At 39.3% G+C, this 27,733-nt stretch overlaps 2 protein-coding genes and 1 pseudogene across 3 annotated transcripts in view; 2 read left to right on the forward strand and 1 right to left on the reverse strand.

Moving 5' to 3' along the window:
* The window catches only part of LOC146454102 (uncharacterized), a 392,508-nt gene that overhangs the window by 57,615 nt on the left and 307,160 nt on the right, over positions 1–27,733 (forward strand). The window lies entirely within an intron of this gene.
* Positions 1–27,733, reverse strand: part of LOC146454106 (uncharacterized) — a 64,952-nt gene that overhangs the window by 673 nt on the left and 36,546 nt on the right. Inside the window, exons 5-23 of the mRNA XM_085095892.1 lie at positions 20,923–21,165; positions 16,915–17,157; positions 13,701–13,943; positions 11,780–12,058; positions 8,345–8,599; positions 7,214–7,299; positions 6,882–6,934; positions 6,609–6,796; positions 5,496–5,600; positions 5,395–5,413; positions 4,321–4,360; positions 3,587–3,893; positions 3,272–3,382; positions 2,428–2,618; positions 1,939–2,061; positions 1,624–1,694; positions 1,466–1,506; positions 614–710; positions 255–354 (exon numbers count right to left, since the gene is read on the reverse strand). Of these exons, the coding sequence (XP_084952018.1) occupies positions 255–354; positions 614–710; positions 1,466–1,506; positions 1,624–1,694; positions 1,939–2,061; positions 2,428–2,618; positions 3,272–3,382; positions 3,587–3,893; positions 4,321–4,360; positions 5,395–5,413; positions 5,496–5,600; positions 6,609–6,796; positions 6,882–6,934; positions 7,214–7,299; positions 8,345–8,599; positions 11,780–12,058; positions 13,701–13,943; positions 16,915–17,157; positions 20,923–21,165 (2,795 nt within the window). The remainder of the gene's footprint in view (positions 1–254; positions 355–613; positions 711–1,465; positions 1,507–1,623; positions 1,695–1,938; positions 2,062–2,427; positions 2,619–3,271; positions 3,383–3,586; positions 3,894–4,320; positions 4,361–5,394; positions 5,414–5,495; positions 5,601–6,608; positions 6,797–6,881; positions 6,935–7,213; positions 7,300–8,344; positions 8,600–11,779; positions 12,059–13,700; positions 13,944–16,914; positions 17,158–20,922; positions 21,166–27,733) is intronic.
* On the forward strand, positions 19,454–20,484 carry LOC146454107 (uncharacterized; annotated as a pseudogene).

Genomic DNA, 27,733 nt, shown 5'->3' on the forward strand with positions numbered 1-27,733 from the left:
ATACTCTAAGAACAATTTCTCTATAGATCTTCAAATGCCAGAAATTGGAATTCCTTAATTCATAATGAAACTCGTCTTAATGGGTATTTTAAACAGTTTTGATGCAATGCCAACCTAATTTTTTCACTAAATCCGGTTGGAGATTACGAAACAACGAGGACAACACTTAAAAAATAAATAAATAGATAGATCACTAAAAAGAAGCTCTGTTAAAAACTTAACTAAACAGATTTGATGCTTCTATTGAATCTCACCTTGTGCTGGTTTTCCATTTTTCTCAGCTCTTTTGTCAAAACGGTGAATGTAGGTCTTGCTTCCGGTTCATTTTGCCAGCAACTCATCATTATCTGATACCTGGGGAGACAAATTAAATATTTCGTGTAAGTTCTTTTCCCTAACTTTTCTTTTACCTACCTTTCGTGTTATAAAAAAAATTAACGAAGCAGTATCTCGGTCTTGCAGAGGATAAAGCTATAAATAGCAAGAATACCCAACCACACGACCATCCGTTATCGTTGTATAAATGCACTCCCAGCAAAGATATCTAATTTATTGTCAAAACCAAATGAAATTTTCTATGAGCATTAAAAGAATAATGGTGTGTGTTGCGTACAAGTCATCGTCCACGTGTTGTGGTTTAGGCATCCTGTATCCTCCCTGGAGTAAGCTTGCAATTTTCTTGCCATCCATCCTCGGATATGGGGAGCCGCCTAAGACAAGAAAAGTTTTGGAAGTTAGTTTATTTAGATCCAGGAGGCAGTAAATAAAGAAATAAGAAACTAAACAGTAATTTATGTAATTATTAGTTTTTTTTTTTGTAATTAACAAAGTTTGATTGATTGATTGATCGATCGATCGATCGATTGATTGATTGATGGACGGATAGATGGATGAATGGATGGATGGATGGATGGATGGATGGATGGATGGATTGATTGATTGATTGATTGATATTATTGAAAACGCCACCAAAGTAAGAGGCTTTTCCTGAAATTCATCTGGCAACAAATGCATTTATTACTGATGTCTGGACAAGTGACTGTATGTTTTCCACGGCAATAAGGTTTTACCAACCATCCTTGTCCAAATTTTAATTTTTTGTCTTTTTGAAGAGAAATATTAAGTTTTTCACTCCTAAAGATTACATTTTTAGACCATTTTAACACCTTTTACTCATTCCGATTCTTTTCAAGTCAATAAGAATGCTTTGTACGGTTTTCTGAGGTTTTAGAGAATAAAGAAAATCCACAATAAGATCGCCAATACAAGATTATAAAACGTCATCATTCCACTTTGCAAACTTCAGAGAACAACTCAGAACGCAAAAAAAAAAAACCGAGACTGAAAAAGGTAAAAGATAATAGATCTGCCAACGTGTTCGATGCCTAAGGGGACCACAACAAAATATAGTTTAAAATAAGTTACAAAGTTAAAAGAAATCTAGTTCACATCTATTATTTGTTACCTATTGTGAAGATTTCATAGAGAACAACTCCATAACTCCATCTGTTAGAAAGTGGAAAATAATAATTTCCTGTTAGGCAATACACATTTTAACATTATGATTTTTCAGCTTTCCTTAAACATTTGTTCCCGACTCAACTCTGCTACAGTTATACTTACACATCACTCTTGGTGGTGTATTTTCCATACAACAACGATTCATATGCTGTCCACTTGACGGGAAGCCGACCCTGATTGTTAAAAGTTACATGGAATATCTTAGATTTAAAAAATTAGCAAAACCAGTATGATGTACACTTTTTCAATATGTTTACGTGATTTTGCGATTATTTTTCTAATTTACTAATTACTTTAAGAATTAAATATATTTTATTCGGCAACGAGGAAAAAAGATGTGTCTTATGTCAAAGACCGCAATATCTCTTTAGATTAGACAATATTGCAAATATGTTAAGACTTTTATTGGTGTATTACCCTCGTTTTCTTTTCATAGATGTTTTCCTGCTGCACATCCCTTGCCATTCCAAAGTCTGTCACTTTACACGTTTCTCCCTCTCCAACCAAAACATTACGAGCAGCAAGATCACGGTGGATGATCTGTAAGGAAACACTCATTCATGAAACTCAGCAAAAAAAAAAACGTTTGACTCTTTTTTTGTTGTTGTTGTTGTTTTATGGGAAAGTTGTTGTAATATCAAGAGGTCCGCTAGGGGCATTTCCATATTGTTTGTGTGCCCCTTAATTATGGCTCGTGTACGCCGGTCCATCCTCGTGCAACTGCATGGCGGCTACCCCGTTTATAGGGCTTGATTTTATGGCCAACTGACGTTCGGCAACTGATAAAGGTACCCTCTGTACCGATTTTGCTTTATTCAGTAACGTGCTTACAAATGCATTATTGCAATACAGACTTCCCACTGTTTCCTTCAACGGATGAAATGAAGTCGGCATGCTTTCATTCACCTTTCTGGAAGACAGATAACTCATCCCATCTGCGATTTGCCAAGCAAACTTCATCAGTTGCTCTGATGTCAGGCTAGTCTGGGGTTTAATATCCGGGTCTTTGTAATAAGTGTCATTCAATCCACGGCTCTTCCTCAGGTAACCCAAAAGATCCCCATATGGTACATACTCGATCAACACCATCAAAGGCTCTATATGAAAAAAACAAAACAAAACAAAACAAAGAAGACCACTTAAAAAGTCGCGTTTGCCAAAAAGTCGTAGAAAAATTTCTGTTAAGCATCCGTTATTTATTTCTATGAAGCATGCATCCAGTAGAGATCCCCAATGCAATAGTAAACAGCTTTCTCGTGTTCAATTACGCTTAATCATAACGCACCTGAAATCAGTGCTCAGTCATCTTATTTAAGTTGATGGTAAATTCTACATTGGTAGGTTTTTTTTTCCGAAGGAGAGGGTTGTATTTAACAGCATGGCATTCGTCTCGGGTTCGCATGGGATGAATTTTTTTTTTATTTTTTTATCGTTCCTCAGTAGCTAGTCGTGATAACTATCTGTACAGTCCAGTTAAGAGATCTCAGTGACACAGTTTTGAACTGACCACAGAAGACAGATCGTTTGTAAACAAACGCCAACAAATAGTATTTCTGAATTAAAAGTTATAATGAGTTCTTTTCATCGTTAATCACCTAAGGCAAACTCTGAAACTGGGATGTAATTACCTTCCATCCACGAAATAAGTGCCATGGTAATCCTATGTAATTCGTGAATGGCTGTCTATCAGCACAATTAAAAAAACACAGAAAAATTTTAAACGTTGTTTGTGAAGAATAAAGCTGTTTACCAGATTCAGTGACACATCCCAAAAGTTTGATTACGTGATCATGAGGTTTTAGCGTCTTCATCAATTCAAGTTCTGACAGCAGGTCCTTCTTGTCTGTTTCGGGGGCGTTATCTAAAAGCAAGCAATGAGGAAGATTATAACAGAGAACAGTGTGAGTTGGTGAGGCATTATCCAGTCAACAAAAGAAAAAGCCTCGATTTAAGTAAAAAGATTAAGTATTAAGTATGGAAGAAACACATCTCGTTTATGTTCATGCAACGAAGAACTTTGCCAATACAAGAAAACAACTCAAACCAGTTTCAAAACAAGTGTTACCTTTCAGCATTTTAATAGCAACAGTCGTCTCTCCGGGCCTGAACGGAAGTTCTATTGCCGCTCCCTTAGCAACCTGACCAAAAGCGCCTTTACCAATAATCTTTTCCACAGTCACGTTGTTTTTTTCTACTTCCCAGGAACGTGTCCGTAGATCAAGGGGCGCGTATTCGGCAATTGGAGAAGAACTCTGTGATTGACGCGTGTGGTTTTGTAGGTCCAGGTATGTAGCGCCAGCCATAGTTAGCTGTTCAGTGGAATTACTTGGGACAAGATGACTGCTATTAACGTCGTCCATTTCTATTTCATTCTGAAAAAGGAAAGATGCGTATTGTCTCCTCGTAGTGTCAAGACTTATATGCCACTATTGAACCTCAAAAAATGTTCTCCTGACCAGCCACCACTCATTCTTTTCCAGCACAAAAAATGTCAGAATATTGTGGTCTAATTGTATAATGGTATGGAATAAGAACCAGAGCACGACGCAGTCTTGTAGCGAAGTCAAAAAACATGAACAGGCCAAACTATATTCATCAAAATGTATAGTAATATCACTATGTTACTATGATACGTGTAGCAGGCATTCTGAGCCTCAAGCTACTTATGTTTTGTTTTTTTAATGGCAATAATAAAATTACCAGACTTTATTTCCAGACTTTATTTCAATGATTTCATACATTGGGTGAAAGTCGAAATAGTAGAGCTAAAGAAAGACTTATTTTTTACGTCATTCTTACGTCATAGAATCCTCTATCACTAGGTGGCATCTCATGTGGTCTAAGGATAGAACAAAGGAGTTTGCAAGAAAGTCAATTCTTATTTAATTCATCCCTGTTGACTATAAACAGAACACTGCTTCTTGTTAGTTTGCATTGGAAGCTGATTGGGACGCGGCGACTTTGAACCTGAATAACTTTTTCTAAATATTTGAGCAAAAGGCCTGAAACTTCAAGACTTTTTCAGAAATTTATCTGGAGAATTTTTTATGTGTCAGTTAGTGTTAGTCTTTGATGTTACCATGGCAACCAATTTTTACAGATGCAGTTTTTTTTTTAAAAATTAAAGGCGCAGTGTCATATTTTTTAGTGTCACTATGAATAGCCAAAAAACGTATTCAATGGAATCGTTAAAATAATGTTTTAATATGGTTAAAAATAACCCTAACAGTGTTCAGAAACTACTATTTATTATACTTAGCTGCAGATGGCAAGAATGGAAGTGGATTGCAACTTGAAGAAATTAATCAATGTTTTCAAGTTTTTCCTTTGTATTTTTCAGAAGTCGCTAAAAATTGATTATAGTTTGTTCTTCCTTGGAGAATAAAAACTTAATATTTTCTTCCCGGTGTTGTAAGAGCATGTTTCATATTACAAAACAGGTTCTTTGTCAAGTATTTGAGCAGTCTTGACCAAAATACAGTAGAATCGCTGTGACAGTGCCCCTTAAATATTTAACAATTATTCCACGAGCGCGCGTTGGATATGAGGCCGGATAGATAGCCAACGAGGCGCGTAGCGCCGAGTTGGCTATAATCATCTCATATCCAACAAGCGCGAGTGGAATAATTGTTTTATTAAAAACAATCAAGAAAAAATGATTGGTGGGCGTTGCTAATTTCCTTTTCAAGAGCAACCAGAAATCAATTTATGGTCGCTTCTTCTCGGGTATGGTATAATAGCTCATATACCATGGCCGCTAAGCCAATCAAAACCCTGGAATTGCATTATACAATGATCCAGTTTTTAATAAAATAAAATATATTGATTTGAAAATAATAATGATTTGCTGTATTCTTTTGATCAAATCCGTACCTTTTCTTTCCTGCAGTTCCTGAGGAAAAGAATAAAAGTCATCATTCAGTAAATTAAATATAAGATTCTTTGCCAGAAAGATGTTTAACTGAATAATTTACCTTTCTTGCGCTGCCAAATTATGATTACAAGGAGAACAATGATGATCAACACAAGAACCCCGATGATCGCTAGCAAAATGACGTCATTGAAGGAGCTTTTAGATTCTGTAAGCACAAACAAATAAGCAAGCATTTTAAACACGAACGAAATTCATTGAAACCTTCTCTTATTAAGAAAATTGTCACCCCGGAACATTTCCCAACGTTGCCTCAACGCAACAGAGAAAAACCGCTTTTTTCTTAAAATAGTAAGTAATTGCCAAAACTCCAAAACAAAAGGATTTCTTGAGAGTTTCTGGAGCATTATGTAACTTTACAAACAGCAAATTACATCCTATTTCAGGTGGTTTTGATGGAGAGCAAGTAGTGTACGTAGAGGTTTCAAGTGTCTGTGTGTTGGATTTAATAAAAGAGTCTGCGTGTCGAACTTTGTGCCGAGAAAAGAGAATACCTTATTGGTACTTAATTTCGCGATTATGGCGAGACAGTATTTCGCGGGGTTTTATTTTCGCGATTTCAATAGGCAAATATGAAAAGACCGCATAAACTTCGCGATTCAAGTGTTCTCCACTTCATTTTATTTTTCAGAAAGTCTGAACTTTTTAAAATTTCTAGAAAAACCGAGACGAGCAAAATGCATATTTAAAAATTAACTTTTAAGTGTATTACAACGTGGATACGTATTGTACGTAGTTCGTGGCGATGTTTCTAAACATCATCTGTGATTTGAATTCTCTATATGGGTATTGAATTTCGCGAGGATTTTTATTCGCGGGTCTTTAATTTCGCGTTTTTTTTTTTACCATCGCGAAAAACGCGAAATTAAAGACCCGCGAATAAAGTACCCATAAGGTAGGTGGTGCGTGAGACGAAAAACTGTAGGTCACAAGGAGCGCGTAACATTAACAACCTACTGAAAATGGTTTTACTCAATTTTCTCACCATAACGTAATCATCATAATCTCTTGTGCTACGATGAAATTACATGAATGCTCCATTTATCATGCACCATGCAGGTGGCCTACTACACATTTTATAACGAATTTTATTCAGCTCTTAAAACTTTTTTTTAGCATAAGCAAAAGTTCATGTGATACAAAACCTTAACTATACCTTTTCCTTCTGTGCTGGTAGGTGATGAGGGAGTGGTTGAGCACGGAGCCGACTTAATTGAACTGGGATCCACAATAAAGGATCCGAATTTGTTTTGTTCTGCAGCAGTCTTGAGGGTAGATATCACATCGTTTTCAGCTAAGTTTTGATTGAATCGCAGAAAAAGATCAACGATCACACTACCACACCTAACAGATAAAAATTGAAAGATTGCTCAGCTGCTCCTGTTCAAAAAGCTTACAACAAGAGATTTAAATGGGAGGAAAATCATACCGAACTGCGACTCCTACACCTTTCAGGCCGAAAGGTTCTACTATCTTCTTAACCTAAAAAGGAAGATGAAAAAATAAATCAGGCTACGAAACCATCTTCTATCTGCATCAAGAATAACTGATGCTACGTCGAATCCTTCCTACATGCTCCTAATGAGCTCGGAAAATCATAATGGTCAGTTATTTTTTGCACACATATAAGTTAATTATAGGATTCAAACCTACTCACGGTTGGAAAAGGGAGCTTTTAAGGATTTTTACCTTCTCTTTGGCATGTAATACCAGTTTAGCTATGTTACCAAATGATTGAAGACAACAAAAAATATTTCATACCTCTGTGCGAAACTCATCTTCTGGAAAATCATTACAATCTTTGTTTGTTATGGTTAAAGTTACCACCCAAACGAACTCCGCGGATTCTAAAGAAAGAACAAGAATTTGTTAACATAACGTATACATGTTGCGCGTAATGATTTACTAACATCAAAGCAAGCCATTTTCAATTTCGTAGGAAATATTGGCAGCCATAATTATATTATTATTTTATCATCAGGCTTCAATTCCCACGCTTGTTTACTGGGCAATGATAAATAAATTAACTGTGATTCAGATTTGGCTAAGGGCAATGGCCAATAGCCGATTTAAAGTAGTATATGGCTACGAGAAACAGTTGATGCTCTTAAAATTGCATAATTCATTTCGTCCTGATGAGATAAACTCGGGAATGATTTGTGCTTTCCTGGCTCACTACTCTAAAGGATCCATTTTAAATGCATCTTGAGACGTCATTGCTCGCGTTAACCCCATTCAGCCATCTTGGGCTTTTTACAAGTTCCTGACCTCTTCGTAACTTATTAAATCTACGACAATGGAAGAACATTTTTCTTTGGCGTCCACAAAATAAGATGATGATGTTACTAATTACTGACTGATCAAGTTATTGATTCTCCACAGCCGCCATCTTTTTATTATTATTTTTTTGCGTCTGCCACATGGAGTTTTCCAAAACCCCAGAAATGTCATATTAGCACAGAAACAAACACTTTCACAAAAAAGTAAACAAAATATCAAAATTTCGAAGAACATCACTCTCGCGTGGGCAATTAAGAATCATACCAAATTCATAAAGTTCGGTTCTGCTTGCTTTAATATTATGAAGTTATGAATTAAATTCACTGCGCCATCTTCCCTCCTCCCCACCCCACCCCACCCCACGACAAGGCTGAATATGAAGAGGGTTAAACTGAAATTTCTGATTCTCCTCATCGTTCCAGCCTCGGATGCAAAGAGGAGTGTGTCATGAGACCCCAAAGAAACGATTTTTTGAATTGCTGCCACCGACAAATCCCTTGTGTCATCTGGAAAGGGGGAACAAACCCAAGTAAAACGCGGCAGCAAGTGGTCTGAAAACTTGAAAAACAGTGAATTTCTTAGATTTTACTTTTGCAAAAATATATAACATACCAACCAAGAGGCACTGAGTGAGAGTGTTTGTTCCCAAAAAGTTACTTGCATAACAGGTATAACAGCCGGTGTCATTTGACTTGGTCTGAGGAAAATTCAGGACTTTTCCACGGAACAGTACAGTTCCACCAGCAACACTCCCTTTGTACCACGTAATACTAGGTTCAGGGTTTCCATCAACAGGGCAAGTTAAAGAGACAGAACTTCCAAGGAACACAGTGGTATTACGACCTCTGCCTGTGGTTGATGGAGAATCTGAAAAGAATCAGTTCAACTGAAAATGAATGGTTACAGCGTAGGGCCAATTACACATCAAGGGGAAATTCAATATTAATTTACTATGTCAGAATCATTTAGTCATAGTAGTGAACGGATTAAGAAGTGGCAGTCATAGGTGACACTACCCCAATAATCCAATTTAGCATATACCAAACAAGTGAATAATACTTTTCGCGCGCGCTGATTGGCTAGCTTGGAGGTGATTAGCCAAGTATACTATTCACCCCCGAGCAGCCGAAGAGAAACAAGATGGCTTCCCGTTTTGCCACGGTTACTTAAGAGGAAATCATTTCGATAAACGAGGCAGCTGTTAAAAAAAAATACATAAATATCGACAAACTTTGATTTGACGGCATTAAATGGTAAGTTATTTACTCATATTCTAAGGCGAAAATGAAAATACAATCCCTTGTTTACGAAAACTGCCGAACACTAAAATTACAATGAAAACAATGAAACATCAATATTCTCAGCATGGTTTCAACAGCAAGACGAATTTTATTTCACAGAAACAATTCACAGAAATAAACTAAGTTTTTAGTCCGCCAGTTATTCAGCTTGTGTGGTATATACTAAAACAATTATTCACCTCAGTTTCAGTGAAAGTGATGGATATTTACTATCACTATCACTATCACTATCACCATCACTATTCACCTCCACTTCCGTGAATAATTGTTCTTTATTAAATTCTCAGCCTCGGATATTGCATTTCTAGCGTTCTGATTGGTTCACTAAATCCCGGTTATCAGCTCATATACCGTAGTTTGACCTTATATGGAAAACGATTGCCCCAAGTGTCGCTAAGCTAACTTTTTTTTCGGCGGGAAACGAAAGTTTCTTCGGAAAAATGTAGAAGAAGAAAAGGAAGAAATACCAAACAATGCCATCTCAATATAACAACAATAAAAGCCACAAAGTTTGGTATGACACTATTTAATGGTACGTATCTCTGAAGTTTCCTTTAAAATCAGAAAAATTGCACAATTTTACGATTTAGATCACATAAACTTAACAACAACAGCAATAACAACCGGTTACCTTCAAAAATTTCAGGATGGCTTGCAAATCCTGGCGGTGAGAGGTTAAAACCAATCGAGGAAATTTCTCAAGAAGAGCTTAATGCCTGCCTTTATGTTTCTACGCATTTACAAGGACTCCAGTTACAAAAGTTCACCTATGAAATCCGTACGAGTGGCGGCCATAATGTTCGTTTCCGTCGCTCGGCACTACTCAGCAAAACATTTGCATAAACGTGCACAGCTTCTCTTTACGCTTCTCGATAAGCTTGAAGTTTAAAAACTTGCACTGAATGCTTGTCTCAATGAGGTTGTACCTCGTACACTTGGACTCGGCTTACCCTAAGTGTTTTAAAACGTCTGCGAGGAATTCAGTTCAGCGTAAAAAAAAAAGCCATCCTTTGATCCCTTTCTTCGCTCGGCACCACACAGCAAAATATTTGCTCAAATGTGCACGACTATTACCCTTCTCGATGAGCTGGAACTTCAAAAGCATTTGAATGCTCGTCTCAGAAAGGTGGTAACTCGTACATTTAAACGTTTCTTGAATTTGAGATGTCCGACTGTGTTCGATCTTCTTCGCTTTCGATTTTTCATTCAACTCCGTTTGCAAAGAGCTGCGCGTGTCATGTGATCATTAAGTTTCGCGCGCATTGGTCGGAAGTTGCCTCAACATCCGGTCGTTTTAATTTGAAAGAAATTTTTCACTTAAAATAAAATTCAGTAAACTTCAACAGCAATACCCAAACGCGAAGAATTTAATAAAACAATTATTCCATTCGCGCTTGTTGGATATGAGATTGGTTATAGCCAACTCGGCGCTTCGCGCCTCGTTGGCTATTTACCATCTCATATCCAACGCGCGCTCATGGAATAATTGTTAAATATCCTTGGTCTAAAATGACCACCATTGAGCGAAAAAAATCCTTGAATAATATCTAGACTGACAACGAATTTAAGCCGTGCAACAATATTAAATGACTCCTGACACCTCTATGAAGTTTTTTAAGTTCCTATTTTTGTGCATCTACTCTTTAATTTTGACATAACAACATATTGGTAGGGGAGGCGGGGGTGCGTGGTGAAGGAGTATTAGAGTGGGGGTAATAATAAGTATACTCTTTATTAAGTCATCCCGATTATCTCGCTCATACAAACGCTGTATTTGTTACCTGTATTAGGCGGCCTCCACCATTAAGCGGCCGCGGCCACCCTGTAGCAGTCCTATGTTTGTCTTTCTTTGTTATTTTTACCTGTATTGAGCGGCCACCCTTCGGTGGGAACTAAGCCATATGTTATTTTAACGGTATTTTATTGTGCTTAAAATGCGACATGTACAAAGCTACTGAAAGCTGATACTCGGCCGTTTAGTATCGTTAACACTTTTCTGATGTCCGCAATGTGCTGAAATACAGTACCATATCACAAAACGGGAAAACAAGTTTGTTTTGAATATGCTTCACTCTTCAGCTAGAAATTCCTCTTTAATTAGCTTGTTCTTCAGTCATGTTATGGATAATGAATCGCCTTCAAAGATCACTGTCAGATGCTATAGAACATGCCTCCTCTTTTTTAACCCGTCGTCCTCTCCCTCGGAATCCTTTTTGGCCTCGCCCCAACCCTCTTTCAGCTTTATCATCCAAGATGGCGGCATAGAGTATTCCTATCCTTTATCGTATCCCCAAATACGCCTGCTCTGCAGGCTAATGTAGGTCCTAATGATCATTCTTATACCTAGTAGTCATCTAATTGTTAAGAACTCATTTTCCAATGTCATTGTTAGTTGAGCTGGTTGTGTTCGTACTTTTTACACAATCTGATACCTGCAGGAAGACGTTTCAGCATTCCTGAAATGCATGACTGGCATTTATTGTAAAGTAAATCTGTGTGCCACACAAGATCAAATTTCAGTCAGTCGAATGCACAATAGTTAATATACTATAGCGAGACAATTGTCGTAATAGTACATGTACAAATGGTGCATGTATACACAACCTTTCCTGGTTTATTCACCACATCACAGAGAAAGTTAGTTTGACATATAAGCTGTACATTTTGTTGAATTTTAATATGTACGTCGTGGGACGGTAACATGACAAGAATTGAGGGCCTGCATGATCAATTACTGCGTACTTACAGTGCACTGTCACGGTGACTGTTTCCGTAGGTCCGTCACCATAATCATTGAATGGAGTGCAGCTGTAGGTCACCTGTTTAATTCTTTGATTAACTGAGGTTGTATAGGACAAAGAAGGTTGGTCGCTGTTGGTACTGATCAAACTGTTCTGCTCACTGTACAATCGATACTTTGCAGGTGGGTTGGCATCTGCACTGCAGGTGAGGTTGAAGCTTGTAGTCATAACGACAGTGTTGTTATTCAGATTAGCTTCCAGGTTTGTGTTTTTAGGGCGATACTCTGCAACAAAAAAGGTTTGAGTCAAACTGTGTTCATACCAGCCTTAGGTTAATCTCGCAACGACGTGTTTGTCCTCGGAGAAACATCTGGTAAAAATTTTCACGTTCTCCAATCAGATTTGTCAATGAAGCTGGTCCTATGCAAGTTCACTCACCATTTTTATGTGGCTTTGCAAACCTACGTTTTGCCGTCATGTAGACCAAAGCTTTACAAAAATATATCTTTGCACTCCTGACTTCTACGAAAGTGTTTCCTGAATTAATTTCAACTTAGAGAGTTAAATTAAACAACAAAACTTCAAGAAATGTAAACTCATTGATTTTCTTTTCTGAATGCGGTCCACGAAATAATTTATTAGTGATATCTACACCTGTATAACAATAAATTGATCTTGAAAACACATATCTTGGACAATTTGGACAAAGCCTTTTTTCAATGTAACGTAACGTCATTACAATTATTTTACCTGATGTTCTCCCCGAAGACTGAGAAGATGTGGGTACGGAATTGAACTTTTTTTTAGCTAGTTTCAATCCATGTTAATGTTTAAAGCAACTTCCTTTTAATCTGTTTGTCAATGCATATAACTGAATTGTTTGAATTGAGTATGTTGAACCCAACAAATGATGATCGGAAGGAACTTCATCAAAGGTTTTCTTCATATTAATACGCTTGATTTCTGCCACTCACTAAAACATTGACCAGCTAGTAACAGTTTAAAAAGGAATAAAAGATTACAAGAATGGGAAACTTCCTTCAGTTTATGATTGGTGACTCCTTGTGGAGCAAGCCTCGTCAAAACTTTGACAATTGCCTTGGCATCCCAAAGGAAGGGTAACTGTGGGAGGGACTACTCACCAGTACCTCCAAAAAGACCCTGTGTATTAGCTACACATTTTCACCAAAAATCTAGCCACACTGACGTACCCCTTCAACCTGTTATTTGTCCTCTTGTGTGCAATGTTTAGAAGTGTGAATACTTCCTGTGACCAAATAAAAATCTCGATCAATCAATCAAAGGCCATATGGGACTGTCCCTTCAACTAGGGAAACTATAAGGGACCAGAAGCTGTTTAACTATATTCCTGGGAAAGGACTGCAGATAGTACCCTAATGGGCGTGCTTTGTCCATTTTTTTTTTTTCATTCCCCATCAGTGTCGCCTACCACACTCTTTTGAAAAGGTTTGGCACTGAGATTTTTGAGATGAGAAATGATGTACTCTGTAAGGAGAATTAAGCCACCGATTGGAAAAACAAAGCCAATTTTGTGCCAGATTTTGCCAGCATATAAGCTTAATTAAGAAAACCTCCAGATTAACAGATGTTATAAAAGGAATGGTATACGCCACAGATGTGCAACCATCAAGTTATGGATGCACTTGGGAGTTTGCTAAGCCCTCAAGAAGCTGGAGTTTCTCTCGGCGTAACTCTCACTCTTCTTTCGTGCTTAGTAACCTCCCGCGTGCATCCATAACTCGATAGCTGCACGCTGCAAGTCCTACCGATATACAGTGCATGTACACATTACAGTTTAAGTCTACAGTCTAGTCTACAGTCTACAATCTAGGTTTAAAGCTTGAGAGAGGCCATAAGCACTAAATCTCTCATAGCTAGTTTAATGAAAGGATGGTACGGACTTACTTTCAACAGTAATAAAAATATCTCCTGTGGCTGGGTTCCCAATCCCATTAACAGCAGCACATCTGTAGCCTCCTTCATCTTGTTTACCAGCGATGTTGAAAGTTCCAGGAATGACACTATTATCAGAAAGTCTTGTCCAGGTAATATTTGGTGCTGGAAATCCATCAGCTGTACACTGGAGTGTAACTGTATCTGTGTCACTCACTGTTATGTTACCAGAAATGCCATTGATGCTTGGAGGATCTGTAAGAGGATTAAAGGAACAAAATGAATGTGATCATGAAAAAGTGATAACTCTTGAAAAAAGAAAAAAAAAGACAGTCTTGAGAAGACTAAAAACTATTTCTTTTCATAGATGACATTTTCGTTTGCATGGACTAATATGACTGGTCAGGAATAACTAGCCTTAACCTTTTAAGGTGTTAATATTACAATGAAGTCTATAATCGATAGACTACACAATTCAGTAATCTTAATGAAGTTTGTATCAAATTAATTAACTTCTACGCCGAAACAAAAAAAGGTGTAAACCTATCTTTGCGCTTAAAAGGTCAGATTTTAATGAGTTAACACATAACTTTGATGAGCCTCCAAATATACTTAACGATTTTTCTCATCGGTGAGTCAAAACCTTGCGGCATCAGTGCCTGCTGGTAATCACCACTTCAGCGACTATCTAACAACTATTAATTCATCTAGCTCATTTTTCTTGGAACCTGTTACTTTCCTGGAAATCGAACCCGAAATTTTACTTCTTCCTTCTACCAAAACAAATGGCTTTTATTCCTGCCCTATTCGAGTGCTGAAATCTTCAAGAGGCGTACTTTCTCTTCCACTGGCACAAATAATAAACATCTCCGTTATAACTAAACTGTATTCATCTAAGGGTCCGTTTACATGGAAGGAGGGTAGCCCTCCTAGAAGGGTTACCCTTGTAGAAGGGTCATAACATAGCCCTCCTTTACATGTGAAGGGTTATCCCTAGGGCTATGTCTGCCAACAAAGCCTTTCGATTCGATTTCCTGCGTGGCTGATCAAGTACGGCTCCGTCTCTCGCGCCTTCGTTTTGGTTAAGAATTTCGTTTATTAATTGGACAATCATATCATCAGGAGAATGTTTTATTCCAGCCGCCAAGCTGTTGCCCTCGTTCCGGTTTGGATTCGCCGCTCTGTCAGCATAGTTCTCCAAAATAATTCTCCAGGCTTATAACTGTGCGAAGCCATGTTTATAGTCGACGAGAATGTAACAGTAATCCGATCGCCCTAAATTCGACCCTTCTAGGAGGGTAACCCTACCTTGAGCATTTACATGGCTTAAACAAACAAAAAGTTGACCCTCCTAGAAGAGTAACCCTAGCAAGCAGAGAGGGTTACCCTCCTCCTAGGGTAACCCTACCTCGAATGTAAACGAAACCGAGAAAAACAATAGAGGAGGGTAACTCTCTCTCCATGTAAACAGGCCATAAATTAAAACATCCGAAAATCATCCGCGCTTTTTAAGGGTGGTGACGAAACTGACCCTAGTAACTACCGTCCTATCTCTCTTCTTTCCCTTTTTAATCGACTCTTTGATAAGATTATGTAGAACAGACTAAAACCTTATGTTGAACAAAATGGACCTGCCTGTAAAATGGTCAGTATGGTTTTCTTGAGAAGATATCAACTCAACATGGAATTATTGATATTGTTAACTCAATTCAAAGCAATATGGACAACAGGATGTTCACTTGTGGAATTTTTCTCGACCTAAAAGAAAGCCTTTAATGATGTGGATCATTCAATTCTCTTGATTAAGCTGTTTCATTATGGAGTAAGGGATCCGTTAAATGATTGGTTTTCTTCGTACTTAAAAGGCCGAGTCCAAACCACCGAAATTGACAATCATATATCATCTAAAAGGAATGTACAAACGGGAGTCCCCCATGGGTCTGCCTTAGGCCCTCTGCCCTTCTTGATCTCTTCTTGAATGTAAAAATTACGTTAAGTTCCTTGGGGGGTGCTTATGCCTGCTTAGCGATGAAAACTTAACCTGGAATTTCGTATTGACTATATTGCCTCTAAAATCAGTAGAATTGTTGGAATAATTACACGATAAAGACACTACGTCCCTTTAAATACTTTTATTCAAATTTATCGTTCTTTAATTTTTTCCATTTACATCCTACGGCATTGTCACTTGGAACCAAGTTGCACAGATTGGTTTGAGAAAGATACTTATCCTACAGAAACGTGTCCTTCGCTTAATGTTCTTTACTAGTAATAGATATCACGTTATCCCTTCTTTATCCCTTTTAACATCTTACCTCTCAATATGCGTTGTTTTAAAACGGTTTGTTCTCTTATGCATGACATTTCTACTAATTCTCCTCCTCGGAATATTTTTCGCCTCTTGACCTACTCAAGTGATGCCCACACGAACAATTATTTCACTAGATTTTCTGATACTGGTAATTTCTATGTTAATAAATCAAGATTAAGTGTTCGGCTCAATTCTTTTTCGGCCCTTAGAGCTAAAGTGTGGAATTGATTGAAGTTTGATCTGCGTAAGCTTAGGAAGAGACTTTTTAAGTACAAAATTCATCAATTTCTACTTGCGGTGTTTGATGATGAGGATGATTATGTTGATGTCTCGTCAGTAATCTTTACAATCACTAACTATTGTTAATTAAACTTTATATTCGCTTTTCTTCTTGTTCTTGTTTTCCCCTCTTGTTATATATGCGTATATATGTGTATGTATTATTATGTATATTCTACTTATTTAATTTTCTCTTATCTTATTGCTTAAAAGAACGAATGCTTATACTTACAGTGTATCTACTTATTTATATTTATATTTACTAATTTATTCATGTTTGTAATGATTATTTAGTTACAGAGCCCGCCTCGATTAGCTCTGCTATATGCGGGCTGTGTATTCCTGTAAAACATATAAGTATTTTAAATAAAGATGTTGTTGTTTTTTGTTTGTGCTTAAATTCAGTCGGCGCCCACCACTGGTGTACATATACACAATACCAAAACTTGCCCTTGACTTAATTTATTCAGTTAGAGAGATAACCTCTATATGATTTTGCTACAAGTGAAAGAATTATTGGTAAGCCATATGGATGTGGGTGTACAATGACAATGTCATAGATAACGATGCTAACAATAGTAAGAATAAGAATAATAGTTTATCAAGTATAACTTGATCAAAATTATTAACACTCACACTGAACAGTGATGAAGATATCCTTGGTAGCAGGACTTCCAACACCATTATTAGCAGTACATCTGTAGCCTCCTTTATCCTGTCTACTGATGTTGGCCAATGTTCCATTGAACACACTGTTATCAGAAAGTCTTGTCCAGGTGATCTTTGGATCAGGATAACCAGTTGCATGACATTCAAGGGTCACGTCCTGCCCCTCTGTTACTGTTAGGTTTCCTGAGTAGTCAGTGATGCGTAATGGAACTAAAAAGGCAGAGGGACGTAAATGCAAGCACTTTACTCTCTCTCTCTCTCTCTCTCTCTCTCTCTCTCTCTCTCTCTCTCTCTCTCTCTCTCTCTCTCTCTCTCTCTCTCTCTCTCTCTCTCTCTCTCTCTCTCTCTCTCTCTCTCTCTCTCTCTCTCTCTCTTGCATGTCGCAGATCATTGTTAAACCATGCGTCAGTTTATTTGCTCAGTTTATTATTTTTCATGATTGTGGTCTTGTTACTGTAAGCAGTAAAAGTGCAGAAAAGAAATCCAGTCGAAATCGCAATATATTTTCCTGGACGTTTTATGTAGTGAAGGAAAGGTTACATGTACTCAGCCAAAAACGGCTATGTGAGTTAAGTTTTAGAAATATGGAATGCTTCATGGAAAGTGTGTCCGTATGGTATTTTTCGCACGAGTTGGCGAAGTATCAGAAATCGAACGAATGAGATTTCTGATACAAATTGACAAACGAGTGCGTAAATACCATACGGACATACTTTCCATGGTGTATTGTGTTTATTATATGCATACTGAGATTTGAATTATTGTTTAATAAAACTTTGTCGTTACACAGATTCAAGTCAACAGCTCATAAAAGATGTAAACAACGTAAACAGCCTTTCCGTTAGAAATGCAACATTACAGGAAGCACAGACTATTAAAATATAGGTTGGAAAGTTTAATCTGAGTCGGAATCCTCAATTCTCTTCCAGTTCTTATTTTTCGGTCGCTAGTTGGACGCGCGGTAATTTTTTTACACGGCTACGGGATCTCGTTCGGTGCCAGTCGCGAAACCTTTCGGACGTTGGAGGCGTCAACACCTGACCTCGTTTTTGTTTGTCTCTCAGTGTACATTAAATAGCCGTCACCGTTTGCATCCTCAGAAAGTTTGACATCACCCCAGCACAAAAATCTGTGCTCTTGGCAACCTCACATTCCAAAATGAATGGTGTTGTTAAGCCAAACAGTATCATAACAGTGATACAGCAGAAGAAACGCCAAGCATATTATTTTCGTATAGTAGGCCGATTTCCTCGTCGGTCAGCGCCACAGCAGCTTTAGACTTGTTTCCAAGGCTTGCTTTCTTCAACTCTTTTTGTTTTGACTGTAGATTTTTCCTTGCCAATTCAAATTGTTTATCGTTGCTGATACTCACGGGGGAGTCATTTTCTTCAAATGCTGCTCAAGAATTGATAATGAGATGAGACACCTTAAGGTTGAGGGCTCATAATCTTTTCCGTCTTTACGTCTTACACAACGAATAAATTCCGAAAGATACTTGTTCAATTCTGCTGGCGCAATGGCGTGCACTTTTCGTAAATCGTTCTCAGTCTCTTTTCTCAAAAAATCTTCAAACAGTTGTACATCTCGCTTTATTTTCTGATTCGTGTTTCTGCTCTCCATGCTTTCAACATAATCAACAACTGAAGTTTCATAAGCGACAAATCTTTTCTCACTCATTTTTTCAAGGAAATTCGATTTTGAAAACAGTCTGGAGAGCGAATTTGTACAATTTTGCGAACGGTTTGAAAAGTCAAAAGCTGCCAGTTCAGGCTTGAATGAGAATCGCTTTGATATGGCTCACGCGTGAAAAAACATGATACGCGGCTCCTCATTGGACGTATTGTTTTCTCCACACGCAAAAAATGCAATACGCGACATTTGATTGGCTTTTAGGTACTTAAACTAGCTTGCGAATGAAAATTTATTTCGCGCCTTTTTAGTGAGTAAATATCAGTATGTATATAATAATTAGGTTTTCGACACAGATTAGGCAGCATCTGTTCGTTATCAAAGTCTCTGAACCATATATAACAATTATCAATTTACAGAATCTTGAGAGAATTTTTTTGTTTTTTCCTCCTTGGAGGAGGATAGGGCGTCAACCGTGGGCTCTCCATCTAACTCTGTTCTTTGCAATCCACTGGACTGAGGTCCAGAGGAATTTACATTCATTCACTTTTAAAAGGAATTTTGCTCAACGCAGGTGTGTATTGCTAACTAAGGAGGGAAACAATCTTCGAAGCGTTTTCACGCTTCCAAACAGCCTCTTGCGCAATTTTCATTCAAAAGTGTGTTATTTTGTCTGATTGTTTGTCAGTTTCATTGCTACACAAAAATTCTTGCTGACAAATTCCCCCTTGTCTGTAGTAGTTACACTGAACACAGACAAAGGCATTTTAGAAAGATTTTAGAAAGACTGTAAAAAACTGGTTTAATTCCGAGTACAATTTGAACATTTCGCAACAGGACCTGATTGATCTTTTAGGTGTGGCCACCAAGGGCCAGCTTTTCCAATTTAATGGTTCCCTGTATGAACAGATCGACGGTGTAGCGATGGGGTCCCCCCTTGGGCCCTTGCTAGCCAACGTATTCATGTCGTCTATTAAAGAGAAATTAGATGTTGAGGGTAAGCTGCCACCTTATTAACGTCGATACGTTGATGACACACTCACCGTGATGCCCAATTTGTCCACAGCTAGGGACTTTCTCAACACCCTCAACCACGCCCACCCCGCCATCAAGTTCACTATGGAGGTCGAAAATGATGGAATGCTCCCCTTCCTCGGTATTCAACTCCTAAACCGGGCATCCCGTATTGAAACTTAAGTGTTCGTGAAGCCAATAAACAGTGGTCTGCTTCTCCATTACCACAGTCACGTCGATAATAGGTACAAGCGCGGCCTATTGACAACTATGCTCGACCGTGCATATCGCCTGGCCCAGTCAACATTGCTGTCTAAATCTACGACAGAAAACACTACTCGGGTCGTCATACCCTTTAAAGACCAGGAGTCTGCTAATATCGTGAAGACACAGTTAAAAGATCTCAGTGTGAAGCTCCAGACTATTGTCCAACCAGTGTTTACGAACCGCAAGATTGCCCAGGAGTTCCCGACAAGTGAACCTAAGCCTCAGCTCATTGATCAACAATGCGTTGTGTATAACTTCAAGTGTGACCATTGCGATACTGGTTATGTCGGATACACCCGTGGCCAACTGTTCGCACGCGTTGATGGACATAGAAGCAAGACCTCGTCAGTGCGCAAACACTATGACAAAAGACACGCAGGCAGGATTCCAGACGACCTTCGCAATTGTTTTAGTGTGTTGAAAAAATGCCAGAAAAAGTTTGATTGTCTCATTAATGAGATGTTACTCATTAAACAATTACGACCGTGTTTAAATGTGCAATCAGACTCAATTTGCGCTAAGGTCTCCTTCTAACTCATGCAAATTAGTGGCTCTGAACTCTATTTTACTCTTGAAATCGCATATTTAATTTTAGTTTCCCTTGACAATGGCGCCAAGATGTCGCCGAAACGTAGGACTTTTCTTTCGTTAGTTTTTGCCTGTATATGTTTTTCTAAATCATTGTTGAAAAAAACACTAATTACGACAATTCTTTAAGCCCGTGCTTAATGGGGTAAACGCTAGCTACGCCTCTGAAATGGCAAACGTCACAGCTGTGCAATAATCAAGTTATGGAAGCACTTGGGAGGTTTGCTAAGCACTCAAGAAGCTGGAGTTGCTCTCGGCGTAAATCTTACTTTTTTATGCTTAGCAGCCAACCGCGTGCATCCATAACTCGAAAATTGCACGCTGCACATTTACCATTTCTTAGCTATTACGTGAACACGTCCTACCGATATACAGAGCATGTACACATTATAGTTTATGTCTCAGTCTACAGTCTAGGTTTAAAGCTTGAAAGGGGCCATTAGCACTACATTTAATGAAAGGATGGTTCGGACTTACTTCTGATAGTAATGAAAATATTCCCTGTGGCTGGGTTTCCAACGCCATTGTCAGCAGTACATCTGTAGCCCCCTTCATCCTGTTTACCAGTGATGTTCAAAGGCACGATGACAACGCTGTTATCAGAAAGTCTTTTCCAGGTAATGTTGGGTTCTGGAAAACCATCAGCCGTACAGTTGAGTGTCACTGTACCTGTGTCATTCACTGTCATGTTACCAGAAATGCCAGTGATGCTTGGAGGATCTGTAAAAGGATTTAAGGAACAAAATGAATGTGATCATGAATACGTGATAATTTCCGTTTGCATAGACTACCACAACTGGTCAGGAATAACTGGCCTTAACCTTTTACTGATGAAGTCTATAGCCGATAGACTACACAATTCAGTAATGTTTATTGAGTTTGCCATGACCATGACCCCTGTATAATTATCTAGCAAGTTAGCACTTAAATTTATTTTAGGAAAGATTATCTTGGATGTAGTAATAATTTCATTTTGTTTTCAATAAACAAATTAAACTTTTGTCGTATGTCATGTCTTATCACAATGGCTGTAGACCGCACACAACAAAACAGTGCTTTAATTTACCTGGCGCCCACCACTGGTGTACATATACACAACTCAAGTAAATTAAGGCATGGATATGGCACTTCTGTCCATCAAAAAGTCAGGGGTGGTCTATTTTCTAAAAAGGCTTTCGTCCTAGTATCGTAAGACTTAAACAGACCTTTAGGTTTGGAAATCTTGTCATTTTGGTATGTTCGACATATGCAAATTAGGTCACGTGACTCCTTACGGCCAGAAAATGCTGGAAAACTTTCCACCAAAAATGGGAACAGTTTACACTGATAGTGATTTACCTTTACTGGTACCACGCAGGTAAGAAGGGCAAAAATAAAATTCTGATCTTGGAAATTATTGATTTTTTTGTTAGCCGTGAAAATAAACAATGTTTTGTACTAGTGTCCAATCTCCCATAAAAATCGTTGTTGTTTTCGTGCCTATAATTTGAGTATATATAATCTAATCTCAAAGTTGCCAAGCGTGGACATAATATACGCAATACTCTTTACAGTATAAAACTTGTGGTAGCCTCCAGGAAGTAATAAAAAGTGTTCCCATTTTGTGTTGTTATTGTGAAAGTGAACGTGATTTGACGGTTGCTAATTCGAACTTTAATGTATGGACACTGACATTATGTATTATCTTTAGGAACTACACTACGCCATTTGTGGCTGCCCGCAGCCGGTCCAAATCTGAATAGTTTATTAATGCAATACCGAATATGCTAATACATGACAATACGCACGTACACGTGTATATGCTGCTGAATACTGAATATGCTAATACATAACACTGCTTTCCCGCCAAAAAAGAAATGACAACAAAGGTAATACATAACACTACTTTCCCGCCAAAAAAAAAAGAAGAAAATAAACCGAAAAAAAAAAGTTTGTTCCAAGTCCTCATTAAAGTTTTCTTCTTGAAACTCAGTTTTCCTCACAAGTTCAACTTTTCAACTGGTTTTCTTATTCTAGTCGAGCGTCTTAGAGTGAGTCCTTCTGTAGGAACGGGTGAACCTCCTGTTGGTTCCGTGTTCTCCTGTTCCTGTGTGGGTAAACCGCCTGTTACTTCCGTGTTCTCCGTTTCTGGCTCTGGTCTGTCGTCTTGTACATCGTGTGTGCAAAGTTCAGGTTCAAACACGTTTTGTGAAACTCGCAAATGATGTTCTGGTTCCAAGGAGTCGCCTGGATCAGTTGACGTCTCATCACCAGATGCCGTAATGAGGTGATCTGCGTGAACATGTCTTGTCAAATTGCCCACTTGAACGAGATACCAACAACTTCCACACACCTCCAAAATGATGCCTGAACTCCACTTCACAGAACCTGACTTAAATCCACAGACAGGATTACGGACTCGGACGGGCTCATTCACCTTAAATGTCCTCTCAACTTGCGATCTGTCATGGTGAAACTTCTGCTTCAACTGCTTACTCTCAGCAACTTCTGCCAGATTTGGTTTCAACAAGGTCAGCCTGGTTCGCAGCTGCCTCTTAACCATTAGCTCAGCTGGGGTCCGCCCAGTAACACTATGGGGTGTGGAACGGTACTTGATCAAGAAATTGGCAAGTCTGTGCTTCATTGACATGTGTCCGGTTCCTTGTAGCACCTGTTTCACTAACGCTTCCTTCACCACTTCTTCCCTCTGTCTTATGAACAGGGCAAACTCAGCAGAAGTAAACTGCGGGCCATTATCTGACACCAACTGTTCTGGAAGACCATGTTCAGCAAATATGAGCCTCAATTCATCAATGGTGCGCTCGGTAGTTGTGGAGGTCATTTGCTTCACATCTATCCATTTCGAATGACTGTCAATTAGCACGAGGAAATAATCCTTTCCTTTCTGGCAGAAATCAACATGAACCCTCTGAAAGGGTCTTGTTGGCCACTTCCAGAGATGCAAGGGCATCTTTGGTGGTAAACTCCTCACATTCTGACACACTGAACAACTCTTGACCACGCGTTCGATTTCTCCATCTAACTCAGGCCACCACATGAAACTGCAAGCGACGGCCTTCATACTGCACACACCCGGGTGCTCCCAGTGCAATTCACCCAGCAATTGACTTCTAAGGCTCACAGGAACTACCACGCGGATTCCCCAGAGCACACAGCCTTGCTCGCACGACAGTTCATTTCTTCTGCTGTGGAACGGTTTCAGTTCCACATCATTACAGGTATCTGGTCATCCATACAAAGTATTCTGATGCACCTTGCTCAACATTGGATCCTTAAGGGTTTCCTGTGCAATATCCGCTGCCATAACCGGAAACTCCTCACGAACCGCTCCTATTCTGTAAATCTCACCCTCCATGCCCAAACTTGAATCCTGATGAGGCAATCTTGATAAAGCGTCAGCGTTCAAATGTTCTACTGACTTACGATACTCTAGGTCGTAGTCATACGCTGATAGCAGAAGTGCCTATCTCTGCATGCGTGCCGCGGCAAGAGTAGGAACAGCAGACTTTGGACCCAAAATTGCTTGCAGAGGTTTGTGGTCGGTCACAAGCGTAAATTTACGCCCGTACAAGAACTGGTGAAAATGTTTCACCCCAAACACCAAAGACAAGGCTTCCTTTTCAATTTGGGCGTAATTCTTCTCACTGGCACTCAATGTCCTTGATGCAAATGCGATTGGCCGCTCGTACCCATCATCCATGACATGACTAATCACCGCACCAAGTCCGTACGATGAAGCGTCACACGCAAGTCGAAGTTCTCTTTTGGCATCATAATGAACGAGTAGGGCATCACTGCTCAAGCTTGACTTGGACGTTTCATAAGCTCTCTGTTCTACACTAGTCCAATTCCGCGGGACATCTTTTTTCAATAACCGATGCAATGGCGCAAGAGTTGTGGCCAACCCTGACAGGAAACGCGAGTAGTACTGCACCATGCCCAGAAACGACCGCAATTCACTCACATCCTTCGGCACTGGAGCATTCTTTATGGCTGAAATCTTCTCCTGTACTGGATGCAACCCGTCACCATCCACTCGCAGACCAAGGTACACAACTTGCTTCGCCTGGAAAATGTACTTCTTCAGGTTTAGTCGCACGTTGTACTTGTGTAGTCTGTCCAACACTTCCGCCGTGATCTCCAGATTTTCTTTCGTATCGACACCTCCGATAAGAATATCATCTTGATTACATACGCACTTCTCAACTCCTGCCAAGATTTTGTCCATCGTTGCTTGGAAAATCTTCGGTGCAGATTTGACACCATATGGCAGCTTTGTATACGCGTACAATCCCTTATGGGTGTTAATGCTCAGGTACTTCCGGCTGGCTTCATCAACACTCATTTGCGCATACGCATGCGTCAGGTCGAGTTTAGTAAACACCTTGGATCCAGCCAGTGTGGAGTATAGATCTTGTACTGTTGGGAGAGGATATTGTTCATCATCGACCACCTGGTTGATCGTCACCTTGTAATCACCACAAATTCTGACCGACCCGTCAGACTTCGGCACGACAATTATTGGGCTAGCCCAATCACTCTGTTCGACTTTGACGATAACACCGTTTTCCTCAAGCTTGTTAAGCTCTGCTTCCACAGCTTCTCTAAGAGCATATGGCACCGGGCGTGACTTGAAATAGATTGGACTTGCATTCTCGCGTACACGAATATGCGCTTCCAGCCCCTTCATTCCATCATACCCTTCCCTGAACAGGTCAGCATGCTTCTCAAGGATGTAGTCTAATTCTTCGTTCGCCGAAATCGTGCGGGCCAAACTGAAAACTTCATTCCAATCCAGCTTTAGTTTGTCAAACCAGTTTTGCCCGAGCAGGGTTGGTTTGCCCTCATTTTCCGCCACAATCATTGGAAGGGTGAGTTCCTGTCCAGCATGCACAACTTTGCACGCGATCTGCCCACATATCTGCAACGTTTCACCTGTATATGTCTTCAGCTTTATGTCGGTCTTCTGAAGTGGAATAGACTTGAATTTCGTGACGTACGTATCTCTGCTCGTGATAGAATAATCGGCGGCTGTGTCAATCTGCATATCCATGTTCTCGCCGTTAATCTCCACCTCAACATGGTAGCCTTTGCTACCTTTGCTGCTCGTAGCATAAAGTCCAAAAATCCCTAATTCATCATCCGGACCTTCATTATCCACTGCATCTCCGTCAACGAAATCGGCGTCTAGCTGCTGAATTCTTCCTCCTCTGACTGGCTTCCCTTGAACCCTTTTTTTACACACTACAGCAATATGTCCGATTTCCTGACATCTACAGCATGTGGCATCCTTAAATTTGCAAGACTTAGGTGAGTGGTAACCATTGCACCGCGAACACTTGGCTCTTCTTTGTCGGTTGTTTTCACTCGCACTGAGCTTATTAACTGAGTTCGTTGCTTCTGGTCCAACACCAGAGTTGGGTCGACTAAACTCTCGACTGTTCTTGTCTGCCAACTCCATTGAAATAGCAATCTGACACGCCGTGTCGAACGTCAAACCTGAGGTGTTGAGCAACTTATTTTGGATCTTCACACTGTTCAATCCACAAACAAACCTGTCCCTCAATGCACGGTTCAAGAATTCACCATAGTTGCAGTGAATAGATAACTTCTTCAGCGCCACGATGTAATTATTAATCGATTCACCCAGGTTTTGATTTCGCATGCCGAAATGAAAATTTTCGGTTATTTCGAGTGGGGCCGGATCATAATGATCTTTCAATCGCCGAATAATGTCCTCCAAGGTCGAGTCCTTCGGTTTCGCGGGCGATAAGAGGTTGCTTAACACAGAATAAACCTCCGGGGCGACTTCAGTAAGAAAAGTTGCCTTTCGCTGTTGCACGATGCGTCGATTCGCAGTCGCATTCTCCGAACCAGGAGTCTCTACAATGTTGTTCGCAGTGAAAAACATTTCCATTCGCTCCACATAGGCAGTGAACGTCTCTTTGTCTTTCGAAAACTCTCCAACGCTGCCAATGTACGAAGCCATCCTCGTCGCCGAAATGTAATATCTTTAGGAACTACACTAGGCCATTTGTTGCTGCCCGCAGCCGGTCCAAATCTGAATAGTTTATTAATGCAATACCGAATATGCTAATACATAACACTATGCACGTACACGTGTATATGCTGCTGAATACTGAATATGCTATTACATAACACATTACTTCTCAGGAATATTTAATTAAGCTTCCCATTGGTGATAGCGAATTTTCTTTTGTTATCCAAACTATTGTATTTTCGTTTGAATTTAAGTTTAAAGAGCTTATGCTGCTGTATTCCTTTAGTGTGTAGCTGTAACCCTCGGTGATAGACGAAAAGGGTTGTTGAGCGTTGCGAAAATTAACAGTTGTCGATGTTGTCAACTGGTTTAGTTGAGTCGTGCCTGAGCTGAACAACGCCTGGGTTTTTTTTTTTTTTTATTCTCAAGTAGGATTTTGAGTTTATGACGAGTTCGATTTCAAGTTTGCTGTTTGGGTGAGTAATGGAGGAGTGGTCGATCGAGAAACTTGCTTAGGTTGTTGTATTCTTTTAGTGTGTAACTGTAACCCTCGCTGATAGACGAAAAGGGTTGTTTAGCGTTGCGAAATTAACATTTTGCTCTCAAGAATTTTAAGCTAAAAATAACTTTGGTAGGTCACGTGACAAGATATGACCTCTCTAACCCTTTCATTTTCTATAATATATTGTTATCATGTAGATCCTAAAGGCAGTTCGAGTTATTTAAAATGCTGACGAAGTTACACCATCCCCTCAATTTTTCGGGAAAGGAATGTAGGCCCAGGCCTTAATTCACCTGAGAATACCACAATTAAACTTGCCCTTGTCTTAAATTATTCAATTAGAGAGATAACCTCTATATAATAATGGTGCAATAATGGTAATGTACACCTATCGCAGGAAGAACAATTTTCGTGCGAGGGACTGCTAACAGAGAAAGAATGCTTTTCGTCCCTGAAGCAAATGGTGAACGGCAAAACTCCCGGAACAGACGGGCTACCGGTGGAGTTCTACAAAACTTTTTGGCATGATATTTCGGATGCTCTGATCGCTGCCCTTAACTTCGCATACGAGAACGGTCACCTGGCAATTACTCAGAGACGAGGGATTATAAAACTTATCCCAAAGAAAGAAGCAGACCTAAAAACCCTTAAAAATTGGCGACCTTTATCTTTACTAAATTGCGACTACAAAATAGCTGCGAAGTCAATTGCAAACAGAATCCAGTCAATTCTTCCGAAACTTGTCAATAACGATCAAACAGGATTTATTAAAGGAAGGTTCATTG

Source organism: Pavona decussata, unplaced genomic scaffold (genome assembly GCF_977016875.1).
Source record: "Pavona decussata unplaced genomic scaffold, jaPavDecu1.1 SCAFFOLD_315, whole genome shotgun sequence".
Taxonomy (NCBI): Eukaryota; Metazoa; Cnidaria; class Anthozoa; order Scleractinia; family Agariciidae; genus Pavona; species Pavona decussata.